Below are 16,410 nucleotides of genomic sequence, written 5' to 3'. Positions count from 1 at the left end.
TATTGCTAACTGTTGTGTAATACTCACTCAGTGAGTTGTACTTCATTTCTAGAACACTTGTTGGAATACTAAGGTCATGTACTATGTATACTACTATGTATGCAGACCTGTGAAGGTCCGGGGTACAATAGGCCTTCAGCAACCCATGCTTGCTATAAAAGACAACTATATTTGTCGTAAGAGGCAGCTAAGTCGATTATTTACAGAGCGCCACCATATAGCTGGAATATTGCTAAGTGCTCCATAAAACTCAACTCACTCACTGGTATGTATGTAAAAAATATTTGAAAACTGGAGCTGACATCAACTTTATTCAAGTTGTGGTTTTTATTCCCCATTATTCATATTAGGATCCGTACATACGAATTGTAATATCTTGAGAATGGTTGACTAGATTCTTTTCATACATGGTACCTGGGTCCATCTCAGTATGGAAAAGGTCCCAATCTGGATAAGTGACGTGGACTCGAACATTTTACCCTTTTCAGCAAGATATCTTAAGAACATTTCACTGGATTTTCATCATGTTGGACACAAAGCTTTATGTGGGAAAGGTTCAGGGCCTAGTCAATTTTGGTCCCTTGAAGTCTTCCCGCATGCTAACCTGCATGTTAACATTGTCAGTGAGATATCTCAAGAACCACTTTCTGGATTTTCTTTATATTGGACACCAAGCTTTATCTAGGAAAGATGCAGGGCCCAGTTGATTGGGGTATCCTTCACTTAATTTTCATGGTCACTGCAACAACATGAAGATATCAGCATTCTAACGTCCATGTTAAGCATGTCAGCAAGATATCTCAAGAACCATTCACAGGGTTTTCTTCATATAGGACACAATGCTTTATCTAGGGAAGGTGCAGGGCTCAGTGGATTTTAGTGACTTTCACTTAATTTTCAAGGTCACAGTGACAGTTTGAAGATTCCAACATGTCAAACTGCATGTTAAGATTGTCAGTGAGATATCTACATAGGCTTTTTTTAGTAAGCAATTTCTTTATTCCTGTTTTTTTTTTTCATTACATGACATTCATGTCAAGGTCAAGGTGTCTCTTGAAAATATTTGTATGTTTGAACAACTACAGAACAAGATATCAAGAGAGGTTGACAGGCATGCTTTTGTTGACTTTCAACATCATCTCAAGCTACGACTGCCACTTCATTGCTTTGAAAAAAAATTTGATAATTTGCGGCAGGGATTATATCACCTTAGTAAAAACTGCTTGTTTTAAAGTAGTTGATGGCATGTGCAGGTGAACTACAGTTGGCTGTCTTTGACAAAATGTACCTGTTGTGAATTGCTTGCATGTCATATCACTTGCTTAGATTTCAGAAGTCAGCCAAAACACAGACTATATGTGATAGATTACGATGTATTCAGAATTTATGGGAATCATGTATTTATCTGCCACCAGTTACTGGTATATATCTGTTGTGTTACCAGTTTTTGCATAAAAGTGTGTATGTGGGTGGGTGCGTGTAAAATAGTTTTAACTATTTTCTTCCAGGAGATCACAGGGAGGAATGTCTATGCTATCCTACGTGCCCGTCGCTCATCCAGTACCGAGTCTGTTGTGATATCAGCACCTCTGCGTCCCTGGCTTGCCGAAGATGAGCAGACTAGTGGCGGCATTGCCATCATGATGGCGTTGGCAAGACACTTCAGAAGTACGTACAATATGGGAAGAGAAACTTTATCTACGGCACACCACTGGTGGAAAGAGTGTATGCCTTGGGAGTGGAATATTTGTGAAATATTTTTTGTTACCCATCCTGCTGCTCGGCATTAGAGGGAAAACTGATTTCTGTTTCTATAAGTATGCTTTACTTGAGTCTTGTAGCCATTTTAAGCAGTTGGCCATTTCCAAGATTGCCAGTACCTGTTTTGGAGGCCCTATCCACATATCTTTGTGTCCTCTTGAAAGACGTTACTGCTTGACAAGTGTTAGATGAGCCAGTGCAGTGAACGCGTTTGTGACAAGCAGGCTCGGTAAGTCATATGGACGAATTCACTTGGTTGTTGAACTTTTCAATATTTAGATGACAACCTGTTTTCCTCTTGTTTCAAATGGAATGTTTTGGAAGGCGGTCCCATATATGAAAATTGGGGTCATTTGTCAGGTCGTGGCTCATCTAATAATGGTCAAGCAGTAAAACATGACACTTGGAGTCACCCTGCCTGGAGCTAAGTACTAAATAAGTGAAACAAGGACTGGTTGGTTTGTTTACGATGGAGCTAGGCATCTAAGTGTACTACCTCTGACAAGACTGACTGGACAATCACAAGTAGTCATAATCCTGCATCCATTGGTTGTCTCTTACCTTGTCTTTGCTGAAAGTGGCATAAAATCATACACACTCACTTACTCACTCGCTTTTCACTCACCTCACTTACTCACTCGCCTAACTCACCCCTAATCATAAAAATTTAGTCATTTGACTCCCTGGTGTCACTAGTAGTCATGGACGTGTTTTGATGAGTCAGCTTCAGTCTGGAACTTTAATCACAACATCAACTGTGATAGTTTAATTACAAGAGAAGGCAGGTCAGGTATCTAATCAACACTGAACAAGTAACTGGCAAACATTCAACTAAGCAGTTTTAAACAACAGCAAATTACAAGTTTAGATTGTCTGAGCTAAGGGCCCAGTAGTATTGCATCAACAATGACGCAAGCTTTTAAATTCTGTGAGCATTTGAGATAAATTATGCATAAAATATGCAGGTTTTCTGCGTTAGGGCAAACACTGCTACCTCAGTCACTCACCTCACCCACCTCTTTCACTCACTACCTCACTCACTCACCTCATTCTGATGCTGATACTGATGTTGCAGACAAACCCTACATTGCCAAGGACATTATCTTTCTGATGCCGGAGTATGACGAGGTGGGGATGCAGGCCTGGCTTGATGGTTACCATGGGACCACATCAAACTGTAAGTTATTATCTGATACCCTTTCAGTTACATCCTGATATCCTTTCAGTTATATCCTGATATCCTTTCAGTTATAGCTTGATATTCTTTCAGTTACGTCCTGATATATATTTTAGATATGTCCTGATATTTTTTCAGTCATATCCTGATATTCTTTGAGATATATCCTGACATTCTTTAACTTTATCAGCCAATACAACTTAAGTTTCTTCATGTAAGGCATATTCATTTACATGCCAACAGTTTTGCGTGTGACATTATTGTGTAATAGCTGATATATCTACAGTTTCTTCTTGGACCTGGAATATCAGATTTGCATGTTAGGTCGTGCTGTGGGACCACCCTTGAATCTCCTTTAAATTTAGAATTTGAAACCTCAGGCTATGTTTTCAGCTCTCAATACGTTTTTGGATGATTGAATCTGGAAGTAGTCTAGCTCTACGGGGAATGTTTATTCCTGATATTAACTTTTAATGATCAGTCACTGATAGTGTTAATGATATGCACAGTTATCTTCCCTGGCCGACTGCCTGGACGTAGCGGTCAAATCCAGGCCGCTCTGAACCTGGAGATTCCACCCGAGAAGACAGCCTATCTCAACATTAAACTAGAGGGCATCAATGGGCAGCTGCCAAACCTCGACTTTGTCAATCTTGTTGTCCGTCTCTGTCGCAAAGAAAGGGTCAAGGTCACTCTGAACAAAATGGTGAGATATTGCAATAAATGTCATGCATATGGACAATCTTTAACCCAGGGACATCTCGTTTTCATTGTTTTAACATTTACTCTGCACAGATAAGTAGTTAACCTGTAATGTCTTTTAACAGTTCTAAGGATTTTTTCCATAACATAAACATACTACTTACAAGTAGGGCGTCCTAGTGGTTAAAGCATTCCCTTGTCACGCAGAGGACCTGGGTTCGATTCTCCACATAGGTAAAATGTGGGAAGCCCATTCGTGGTGTCCCCTGCTGTGGTATTGATGGAATATTGCTAAAAGCATCATAAAACCAAACTCACTTACTTACTAAGCATAAATGCTGACTAAATTGGGTTTTTCTAGTTTGGTTGTTGTTTATAGCCACAATCAGCAATATTGCAGCTACATTCTGTGTAAACAGTCGAGCATCAGAGTGTCAACCAACGTGTCAACCATGTTGTGTGTCACCCAATCCTGTTACTTGCCTTTTACGACTAGCATGGGGAAGACCAATTCTAACCCACTTCCTGAGTATGTTAGTGAGTAATAACCAACAGAACAATCACCCCTTGGTTGTGATGTCACACCCAGACAGTTTGTTCACAAGCCAGGCTACTCACAAAACATACTACTTTATGGAAAACAACTTCTGTGTATTCTTTGATTTAGATTCTTACAATGGTCACTTCAGCAAGACATCAGGAGTTGTTATCTGGAAAGTTCTATGCTTTCTCAGAGTTTCTTATGGTGTGTTTGGATAATTATGGTGCTAAACATATCTTGCAAAACTATTGCCAAGTATACTGCTCGATCACAGATTCTGCTTTAAGATTTGGACTACAGTCTTACAATTTCGTCATGTAACAGTTTAAAATCCCGGACTTGCCCTGAAGAAAATTAGGTGGTTCCAAGAGATTTAGGGTATCCTGAATTCTGCATACCCGGGTCCATGGTTACATCAAGATAACAAACCTCTGTGATAAGTACACTTTGGGCTTAAGGGCCTCATTCATCCTACAATTGTACTTGAACAGGATGATTACATCTATGACCCCGAGACGTTTGAAGGCTACACCCATGCTCTGAAGACCATGTTGAACATGATGTGGTACCAGGCACCCGGCTCCCCTACAGGCAACCATGGACTGTTCCACAGATTCCACATTGAGGCTCTGACCTTGAGTGGTGAACCTGAGAAGCGAGGAAGAAGTGTTGGACTTGACAAATCAGGAAGGTGAGAAGGAATTTCAAAGGAGAAATATGCAGACTTTGAGTATTATGCAAATTACCTGCCTGTTCCTGTTTGCTTCTGTTAAAATTATTTTAAGTCTGTCCATTTTGGTGAAGTCAGTTACCCTGCATAAGTATGTTGAAAATACAAAGCTCACAGCAAGGTTGCATACAAAGCAGTCAGGTAGGTGGGGTAGCCCAGTGATTAAGGCATCACACCCAGTTTCAATTTCCCACTTGCATATAATGTGCTCAGCATATTTTGCTTCTTCCCTGATGTGATGTTGATGGAATATTGCTAAAAGTGGTGTGAAGCCACCCAATCGCTCACAAATTCAAGACGCATGAAGATCTGGTTTAGAACTGGTCCCAAGTGCATAGATCAATGCTCATGCTGTTGATCACTGGCTTTCCAGGTCTAGACTTGATTATCAACAGGTCACTATCACATAGCTGGAATACTGCCGAGTCTGTCATAAAACTAAACTCACTCACTCATTCACTCACTCACTCACAAAATAATATACACTGCATCCATGTGAATGCACAATTTTCAATGTATGAGGTTCTTCACAAGAAATATAAAATTCCAGAAATTACTGAATCATACTGTCCAGTACAGCACTTTATTTGTTTCTGTATTGGAACCCCTGTTCCGGTCAGGCCGATTGAAACTAGTACCATAGAGTCTCGTGACCCCTATATAAGTAGGATAGGTAAAACTCTCTTCACCAACTGCTAACTTTTGCAGTTAGAAAAAACAGAGACATAGAGACATTGCTATGAAATCAGTGACATTCTTTGATGGAATAACGCAGCAATTGTGAGATCAGCTGATCAGTAAAGAGTGGTTCATAAGTTGATTTTGCTTAAATTCTTTGTTTACTTAATCACAGTTGGCAGTGAAGTGACATAAATTCACTTGTACTTTGCAAGTGTCCGTACTTATGACTGGCAGTAATGTCAAATTTAAGGATATGCAGTTCTTGAAATAAGAGTTATCTCCCATTACACTATAACATTTGGTTTGTTCATTTGATTTTGAGAAAACAATACGCATGAAATATGGGTTGTAGGGGTGCCTTGTGGTTAAAGTGTCCACCCATCACACTGAAGACCCGGGTTTCATTCTCCACATCGGTTTAATGTGTGAAGCCCCTTTCTGATGTCCCCTCTCACAATATTACTGGAATATTGCTGGAATATTGCTGAAAGTGGTGTGAAACCATACTCTCACTCTGTATGATATATGTTAATTAACAAGTCAATACATCTTATCAGTACACAACTAGGTGGTGGGGTAGCCAGGAGGTTAAAGTGTTTCCTTTTGCTGAAGTCCTGGGTTCGATTCTGAGCATGGGTACAAAGTTTGAAGCCCTCCTTTCATGTCCCCCAAAGGGATATTGCTGGAATATGTTACTTTTTAGGAAGCTATAATGAGTATAGAAAACAAGCAAAACAAGTTCCTTTTAACTTTAAGAAATACTTCACAGTATATATTGTTGATTGAACATTTCTCAGGAATGACAGATATTACATCCAAATGCATTGTTTGTGTGTTGACAGGATTGTTGAGGGCGTGTTCCGCAGTTTGAACAACCTCCTTGAACGCTTCCACCAGTCCTTCTTTTTCTATATCCTGTCTGGCACACAGAGATACATCTCCATTGGTATTTATATGCCTCCCTTTGCTCTCATGGTGGCTGCTGGGCTGATCAAGGTGGGTGTGATGTTGTGCATGTTATGGTGATAGTTTGGACGGAAGGGTTGCCGAGAGGTTAAAGTGTTCCCTTGTCACGCTGAAGACCCCGTTCAACTCTCCACATGGGTACAATATGTGAAGACCATATTGCATCAGTTAGTTATGCTAATTCTGAGGTTGGGATGGTCAGCTGTAGGCTACTGTTTTCCAAAATATGTGATTGTTGCGACTCAGGATTCTGGGTGGAATTGGTATTCTGCAGCCAGTGCTTGCCTTTAGTGGCAGCAAACCATGAGGGGGCGGTCACACTGCCCAGACTTTATTATATACAAACTTTTCTTGTTGAGCTGGATGCTGTTTTACAAAACAACCTTAGCACTATATTGCACCTGAAGTCTATGTTAAGGTATGGGTACCCATTAGCTCTAAGATCGTTTTGTACAATGGCACCTAGAAGGAATGGTGAGTGCACAAAACTTTTCTGGTGTCCCCTGCCGTGATCTTGCTGGAATATTGCTAAAAGAGACGTAAAACCAAAACACACTTGCTGACACACACAAAAAACGAGATGATTTTAATATTACATGTGATTTTTATGTCAAAGTTTCACTTGCTTTTATTTGATGTTATTATGCTTATCCAGTGGACATTTTTTCGCATGGTGCATATTGTGCCTATTCCTCTTAACTATATCATTAATACATTTTAAAGACTGGGATGGAAGCTAGACACATTTGTGATGGATTTCTGTGGTGAAAATATATATAATTTGTGAAGCACTTTTTTAATTTAGGATTATATAGGGTCTTCACATTTGCGAGGCGCTACTTCCGATGCTAAGCTGATTCCTAGCTCCTATGGCATGTGCCAACTTGCAATATGCAAGACGGGCCCAGGTTACTTCAGGTACCAGATTTCCAGTGTCATGGGTATATACAAGAACCAGTTCCAGTTCCAAATTATGTGACTTTGCCAGACTGCACCAAGGGTACACCCATGCTTGGCTGTCACAGCTGTTGCGAGTCGTAGTTGTTGGCTAATTTGGGGTTGTTAGGTCAGAAATTGGTTATTCCTGCATGAATTATCTGTTCTTTACTATCAACTGACAACCATTTGAGAAGGTATGAAACACTTGTCGCCGTAAGTACTAAGGTCTCAAGAAGTGTCGTGACCTACTTACAAGCCCTATTTATTCCATGTTTGGGTCGGCAGATAGATCAAACCAGAAAGTGATTACAGTATTACCACAATTCTAGGCCCTGGCATTGTGGATTGGCGCCGACATCTCTCAGAAGAAAACAGAAAAAGATTCAGGAGCTGTTAAGGATAAAGACAAGGATGGAGAGAAGAGTGGAGAAGAAAAAGCAGGGAAGAATAAGGAAGGGCAGAAAGATTCAGAGCAGAAGAAGGAAAAGAGAGAGAAACTGGAGAAAGAAAAGAGGAAGTTGGAAGAAGAAGAAGAGGAAGAAGACGATGGAGACATAGGTGATGAGTCTGAAGTGAGTGTTATTTCAAATAACAAGTAACTTAACTTAAGTATAAGCCGTAAGTTCTCAGATTTAATTATTAGCAAATTTCTTTCAGAAAGTCTTCTTAGAAGTCTTCTTTAAGCAGCATGTTGGAATGTTAGCATGAAGTTTGACATTCTTTATAGCTTAACCTTGAACATAAGGCTGACATTTCCAAGTCAAACTAAACCATCTGGGTTAGAATTGGTCTCTAAAACCCCATGCTTATCATAAGAGGCAGTTGGTCAAGCTTGATGAGATTTTTTACAGATTTACTGAATGTGGAGTTAATAATCAATTAATTAACCATCAGTCAGTCAGTCAGTCAGTCAGTCAGTCTGTCTCTCTGTCTGTCTCTCTGTCTGTCTCTCTGTCTGTCTCTCTGTCTGTGGGGTAGCCAAGTGACTAAAGTGTTTGCTGAACATGCGGAACACCTAAATTTGATTCTCCACAATGTATGAAGCCCATTTCTGGTGTCCTACTGGAATATTCCTAAAAGCAGCATAAAACCATACTTAGTCACTCATGATATTCCAAACTGTCACTAACTGACGATTCCCAAATACCATCTTGGTTACAGATTCCCCAGCAGGTTGGACTCCGTAGTCTGCTTCCTGTTGCCTCGATCTGTATGCTGCTCGGCTTCCTCGCATACTCTGGACCAAACGTCATGGCTCAGTTTTCCACGCCGTTCCGGCTTCGTGTGCAGGACTCCCTGCTGTTTGGTCTTCTGGCTCTCTTCTGTGCATCTCTGCTGTATCCCAGAATGATCAAGAAGTGAGTAACACTGTAAACTAGTCAGGAGAGGTTACGGATCATGATTCTTTCTGATGATTATATCATAAGTGTAACATATGTTATATTGGCATTACACTTAGTAAAGTACTGATTCTAGTACTTTTACTGCGTTAAGTACCAGCATGGATTCACTTCCACACAAATGGACTTTGTGTACGCCCCCAGATAAGTGTAAATTGGCACAGGTCCAGCAGCGACTGTGTGCTGGTGGTTAAGTGCCTGACTCCTAAGGTGTGGGTTTGGATCCCGGATCAGACTCAACCCACACAAGTACTAGAGTAAGGGCTTTACTAAGAAAGTGTAATCTGAAATATAATGAAATATAGCATATGTTGCATTTGACCACTTTCTAAATTGCCTTGAGTAATTATATCATGGATAATCATAGTAATAAATTTAGTTTGATGTTTATATGTTTGCCAAGCACCTCGATTCAGTTACATTAATACTTTCATTGTTACCATAAACATTGTTCATCTTTACAGCTATGTGACCTCAGGGTACCATGATTAAGTGTTAAGTAAATCTTGCAGGTTATTTTGAATTGAGTGTATCTGTTTTGAAGGGTCTGTAAAGAATGGATGTTCTTGGACACTGTTGTTTGATAGCATAAATACAACTGCTGTGCAGGAAGGACATTAACTTTTCATGCTGCACGAGATTTTGTGTGACGCCCAACTCTGTCATTAACATGTACTGTAAAATCATTTATTTTCGCGCGGCTTAATTTTCGCGGAAACAGAAAAATTGACTTATTCGTGCGGTTTAATTTTCGCGCATCATCAAAGTACAGAAATCACGAGAGTATAACACCGGTAACTGTAAACTGTAAAGAAAACACTGACCTTAGCTGTCGTCCTGTCACCTGCCTAATTAGCTGGGGAAACATGGGCCTTCCGCTACGTTGAGACACGCAATGGAGCACTGAAGAATCCATGTTGAGATTTGCGTAAGAAATCATTGACCTATGTGACCTCGACCCATGACGCGCTCGGCCAATCAGCTACTCAGAAAGCTCTGTGCACGTGTACCAATATTGTCAAACCACTACATGCGCAATGGATTATCCAGACCTACGACAACATATCCAAGAGGAAGGATTTAATCCGAAGCGGATTTCGCCAAGCTGGACTTTCGGACTAATTCACTAGTAGCAGGTGACCTGACATTTTTAATTTAGTAAAGTCGTGTGTATCGTGTCAATCAGAGACACTGAAAATGACGTGTGTTGAATCAACTATTTAATTTGTTTTTATGTATCTTTTTGTTTCACTGAGTCATGAATGAATGACGTGTACTTGTAGTCAAATTACTAGCAATACAAAACTAAAACTCAAAGCTCTTCGTTTGTTTTTATTTCCACAATTTATCATAATTATTCGCGGAGGTTTTATTTTCGCAGATAATTTTTTTGTGCGAAAATTAAACCCCTGCGAATAATAATGATTTTACAGTATTATATTTTCAGTCTTAGGCGTTAGTGACAGGATAAATGGGTAGCTCTCTCCAAGTGATATGTTTTCAACTAGAATAGTTTAGATAAAACCGAAAAAGAAACAGACTTATTTGAGAGAGCTATACATTAACGTTAGCATTTGCTAAATAGACAGTTTTTTTCGGATTAAATTTGAACTTCGTTGCTTAAAGGCATGTAAAAGTGGATTCCATGTTTAATTGGTGTAAAAGGGGATTTCATGTTTAATTGGTTAAAAGGGGATTTTGCATTTTGTTGCATGCAAGGTAAAATAAGATTTGTGAGTTTTGGTTTAATTTCCACTGCATACCAGTATCATATATCCATTTTGAGCTATGTGCAACATTTTTGGAGGTGTTCTTTTGTGCCCAACAGTACAGATTGTTGCTCGATCACTGGTTTTGTCTGGTTGACAGGCTAATGGACTTAAACAACAGACAAGTCACAACTAGTGTGAGGGAAAGTAGTGTTCTTGAATCCATGTCCATTTGCTCTTGATCCATTTCTGCAAAGAAGTCTGACCCAGCAAAGGCACAGGAATTCTGATTCCATGCAGAGGAATACGCAATGAAGTAAACCAACATTGGCTGATAAATGTTATTCTTCCCCTCATTCTCTGTCACTGCCACAAAGAGAGGGTCAAGGTCATTCTGAAAAAGATGATGAGACATTGCAGTAAATGTTACGGATATTGGCAGTCTTTGATCCAGAGACATCTGGTTTTAGTGGTAACGTTTACTCAAATATGAACCAGTGTAATTAACCTGTATTTTATCAATCCTGAGGATCCCTCCCTTAGCATTAACATACTACTTACTGGTAGGGGTAGCCCAGTGGTTGAGCGTTTGCTTGTCACGTCAAAGACCCAGGTTTGATTCCCCACATAGGCACAATGTGTGAAGCCCATTTCTGGTGTCCTCTGGTGCCCATGATATTGGTGGATAAATGTTAAAAGCAGCATAAAACAGTACTCACTCTCTCATTCTTGCCCTCCAGGAAGTACAACGAGTCTGACAAGTTCCAAGTGGACTGGCAGACGCTGAAGAGTGTCAGCCTCATTCTGCTGTCCCTCATCCTGTTTGCCATCGCCCTCATGAACATCTCTCTCGCCTTCTTCCTCACTGCCACGATGATGCCTGTCTGCACGTTTGTTGTCCCCACATCAAGCAGGTTAGTGATTGAGTGTCCACTGAGCTCCATATTGGCATAAAATAATCGAAATGTATCATGATTACTCATTAAATTTGGAGTTGCTTGCGTGCAAATATGATATTTTTCATGTAGTATAACAGCAGTGGTCAAGAGAACTACCAAGAGTGTTCAATGAATACAACAAAGATGTTTTTATCAAACTGACACCATATATAAATAATTTTTGCATTAATTTTGGGGGAATTGCTACAATAATCAGTGGCTATATGTAATGCTAGTAACCCATGAAGACCTGGGGTAGAGTAGGTCCACAGCTCTGCAACATCCCATGCTTGCCACTAAAGACGACTATGTTTGTTGTAAGAAGCGACTAACAGGATCAGGTGGTCAGGTTTGCTGACTTAGTTGCCACATATCATCGGTTCCCAATTGTGCAGACTGATGCTCATGTTGTTGATCACTGGATTGTTGGCAAAGGGACCATGTGATTGACCCCCGTAAAATTTATGTACAAAGTAAGTGATCCCCCTGCATTTCATGTACAAATTCAATACCCCCATCATCCTTCTCACATTCTTCAGCATAGACTTTGAATATTTGTAAGTACAAAATTGTACACTACAATGCATACAAGATTTGCTGAAAACAAACTCTAACAGATCTTCACGAAGGATCTTTTTGAGTGACCGAGGCCCCCATCTCTGACCAGTGCAACCTGTGGAGAATAATTTGATGGAGTCACATGTGTCCTTTTGTTCCAGGATTCTTACGTGGCTTCAGAAGCTGTTGCTGCTGCTAGTGTCGCCCGCATCATTTCTCTTCATCAGCGCCGTCATCTATACCATCGTGCAGGGGGGCAAGTACAGTGGCTCCCTGGACCTGCTGATGTCGTCGTGGATGTATGTGAAGCAGAGTGTGTTGATGCGGCTGCTGGACCAGTATTTCTTTGGAAGCTGGACCTACACGGTGATGAGTCTCATCATCTTCCCCAGCTGGCTGATGTTCTGGGGGGTGCCTCACTGTGAACCCTAGGGGTGCATGGAGGGTCTGTCTAGTCGTTGTTTATTTGTGAGGGAGCAGTTCAAAAGTTAAATGTCAAATAAAAATCTGAATTCCCTTAATTAGGAGAGAACCTTAGCAAATGATGTAGGTCTCAGACAATTTGGTGAAACCATCAGCATGGGTAGACTACTGACAAACAAAACTGGAACCCACTTGTACAGTCGGGATTCGAACTGTGATACAAATCCACAATAACTTTTTCTGAGACTCTCAAGGGACAATGGGTCATGGTAAATGAAATGGCAGTTATCGACATGTCATTTATAGCTCTGCCACACCACACGATTTTAAAGAACTTCATGAATCAAGGAAATTATTCTGCATTGTACCTTTGAAATGTTCCCTGAGTTCACCTAGAATGAGTGTACAGTGTGAATGTTGCGAGTGAAACCTGCTGGAATATCGTTTTCATTTATTTTAACAATCAGTTGAACATAAATTATTTCATCTAAAATTGTCACCTTACAGTAATTGCATTATACTGAATGTTTGCAGTTACGATCAAATATATGTGTTCAACAGGGTCTTAAAATCAGATTATGTAATTCATGTTCATGGGTCTAATATTGTCTATAACTTTTAAAATCCATGGAGTGCTTGTAGTGTATTCACTGTAATTATCTCGCTTTGCACTCAAGTCAACAAGTGGGTTAGCTTTATTAAATCAGTCACAAGGTAAGCACAGTGGAAGCTGTCAAAAACAGCATCTGTTCAATCCAGCAAGTTGTCAACACTGGCACAAAATCTCAGTCCCATTCATGGCTTGTACATTTATCATCAGCTCTACCATCCTGCACATTGACAAAACAGGATTTCTTCAGTCCGAATGAGTTCTGCTTTAAACAGCTTCCACCGTATGTTGTCTGAATTCTAGCAGTGGAAACTAAACCTTTTTCAATGATATTGAGGCAGTCATGTCCCCTCTCTCCTTTCCTTTGCCAATCCCTTAATACCTATGGCGTATGATACATGATCAATCTCTAAAGATTGTTCTAATTTATGACTGTTTTCATTCAAATAGAACATATTTTTCATGCCTTCAAACCCTCACCCATTGAACTCATTCCCACCACACCACACCACACCACACCACACCACACCACACCACACCACACACCACACCACACCACACCACACCACACCACACCACACCCCAACCCCTGACAAATACACATACATGTACTTATATATACCACTAACAAAACGTATGGGAACATCCTAGAATCTTACAGTGGTATACAAAGTTATTAAGTGATGAAGTCATTTATAATTTAAGTTAAATGCAACTTTTTGTGTGCTTAATGGACACTTTAAACGACATGTTGGAACGTGCAGTGAAGCAAACCATTGAGTTTGAGTGAAATAAAACATTATCCAAAACAGAGAAAAACAAAAGTAGTGTAACTCCCCAGCAGCATGTTTGATTCAAACATCAAAACACAGTCACCTAGTGCATGTGGAAAACAGGCGTCCAGATGCTTCAGTGCTCCTTCTTAAAGTGGCCATTCAGCACACAAAAAGTTAGACCTAACATAGAGCATGAATGACCTGACCATGTTTAAGTTTTTATATGACAATCAAATTTAAAGGCGTTATTTTGAGGGGGGAGTATATATTGTGCCATGTCAGTTTTCATGGCCTTGACTACCACCAGAATTTAGCTCATCAACCTCCTTCCCTTTAAATGAATGACTAGTCCTCTTTGGTTCTAGGTGCTCAGTGGAGCACTAAATGCAGCATTTGTACTTGTAACATGTTTGTGTAGACCTTTTTGTTGGTCTCTGCAAGATACAAATGTTGAGAACTTGCCAGTCAATCTCAATTGAAATAATAATATGGTGGTTCCTCCATTAATGACAATTAGCATTGGTGTGGTCATTTCTTTAAGCAATATGTTAATCCTCACTTTTACTCAGTGAACATTGATGGTCTGTGTTGTGTGTAATATTCCTTCATGAATAATCGTATGTAACAAGAAGTATGATAATTGTCATCGACTTAGCACATGCATGCAATTTGTAAATCCCATTTCTTGTGTCCTCCACTGTGATATTGCTGGATAATTGCTAAAAGCAGCATAAAACTAAACTCCCTCACTCAAAAGAATGGGGTTGGGTCATCAGGCACAGTCTTGGCTGAGAAAGGTTATTGTGTGCTAACTTTGTAGATCATTGCCCATCTTGTTGATCACTAGATTGGCTGAGCCAGACTCACATTATTACAGAGAGACTGTTTTCTCCCATGTAGCTGGAAAATTGCTGAATGTGTTGTTAGAAACAAACACAAAACAACCAAGCACCCCATCGAAGAATGAAGGAGCTTCTCTTTGCTGTCTGTGCTGTAGGCTGATGAGTTTCATTATGACATGATCATGTCTTAAATTAGCCATTCAGTGTGTTTGCTTGTACATGGGCATGTATGTTATTTGTGGATCAAATGACTTATTATAATATTAGAATGGAACATTGTGCAATTGAATGTTGTTTCTGTACGTGATTTCACTTTAGGCCAGATTATTTTCATTTTTCACTGACTCTTTTCACTATCCCCTAATTTGTTTTGTAAGTAAAATTTCAGTTGGATTTGAAAAAAATTATATATTTTATTTGTGGACTTTGTTATTTCTAGTGGGTTATAAATTAACTTAAAGAAAATAGTGCTTTTGCCTCTTGGCCATGTAGATATTGATACCATAAAGAACAAGACAAAGGTTGGGATGAGTCTTAATTCACTACCTGGGTACCTGACCCTTCCATTATCTAACCCTATCCAATATTAGCATCAAGATAAAATTGTCGAATTCTGAGTGGTCAATAGCCAAAGCTGATCTGTCTATAATTAAACTCTCAATGGCACATATGGGCTGTGCAGCAGAGATCACGAACCAGTCACAAATTCTGGGATATCATCCTGGTAAAAAACAAAAACAAAAGGAACAACCAGTCCACAGAAATTGCTGCACATCAGTGCCCCTTTAAGTTCACTGAAGCCTGGCTTTGAGTTAGATACCTGTAGTGATTTGTTAATTCATTAAACAATATATCATGCGACAAACTAAGGGTCCTGTTAGTACCCATTATTCGGACCCAATAAATTAGATAACCATCCCATCCCAGGCCTAAACATAGGCCCTTATTCTCAAAACATTCATAGGCCTAAAAATTTCAAAATAGGCTTAAGTTCTCAGGGCTATGAATGTTTCAAGAATAGCTAGCCTGGCTTTAAGAACAAGGAAATAATTTTTTTTTAATGAAAGTCGTTCTTCTCAGAACAAAGCATGGTTTTGATTTTTTCTGGAAGATTCAGTCATGTAATTGTTTCTCGGCTTATTTATGTTCGTGCATATTTCACTTGCATGTGTTACACGTGAAACTGACACTGCGTGATTGTATGGTTGTTGTTGAATGTCTTTTGGTGTAAGTGAAACACATTCCCATTCAACTATGCATATCCTTGTTATTCTATTTCTAGAATAAATATTTTACGGGACAACTTTACTTTCTGTTTTGATCTTTTGATCCACAAAAGAGGAAAAGTTACTAATGCTGTTGTGCACACAATCACCTACAGCCACTTTCAAATTGTTAAGACCAGTGATGAACTGGGTTAGAACTGGTCTTCAGAAAACCATGCTTGTCATATGAGACGACTAACTGGATCAGGTGGTCAGGCTCACTGATTTGGTTGACACATGTTATCATATCCCAATTGCGGAAATAGTTGTGCATGATGTTGATCACTGGATTGTCTGGTCCAGACTCAATTATTCCCTGGCAGTGGGGTAGCCCAGCGGTTTAAGCATTTGCTCATTTCACCAAAGATCCAGGTTCAATTCCCCACATGGGT

The 16,410-nt window shown here is 39.8% G+C and overlaps 1 protein-coding gene across 3 annotated transcripts in view; it reads left to right on the top strand.

Moving 5' to 3' along the window:
* LOC137258832 (glycosylphosphatidylinositol anchor attachment 1 protein-like) overlaps window positions 1–16,057 on the top strand; it is a 155,634-nt gene extending 139,577 nt beyond the window's left edge. For all 3 annotated transcript variants that reach the window (XM_067796526.1, XM_067796525.1, XM_067796524.1), the window contains 9 exons: window positions 1,509–1,668; window positions 2,837–2,938; window positions 3,448–3,644; window positions 4,673–4,872; window positions 6,435–6,588; window positions 7,827–8,069; window positions 8,659–8,855; window positions 11,347–11,520; window positions 12,264–16,057. In XM_067796526.1, the coding sequence (XP_067652627.1) occupies window positions 1,509–1,668; window positions 2,837–2,938; window positions 3,448–3,644; window positions 4,673–4,872; window positions 6,435–6,588; window positions 7,827–8,069; window positions 8,659–8,855; window positions 11,347–11,520; window positions 12,264–12,534 (1,698 nt within the window). In that variant the 3' untranslated portion in view covers window positions 12,535–16,057. The remainder of the gene's footprint in view (window positions 1–1,508; window positions 1,669–2,836; window positions 2,939–3,447; window positions 3,645–4,672; window positions 4,873–6,434; window positions 6,589–7,826; window positions 8,070–8,658; window positions 8,856–11,346; window positions 11,521–12,263) is intronic.
* Window positions 16,058–16,410: the final 353 nt, after the last annotated feature.

This window comes from Haliotis asinina, chromosome 12 (assembly GCF_037392515.1).
Source record: "Haliotis asinina isolate JCU_RB_2024 chromosome 12, JCU_Hal_asi_v2, whole genome shotgun sequence".
NCBI lineage: Eukaryota > Metazoa > Mollusca > Gastropoda > Lepetellida > Haliotidae > Haliotis > Haliotis asinina.
This window is presented reverse-complemented; position numbering and strand designations above follow the sequence as displayed.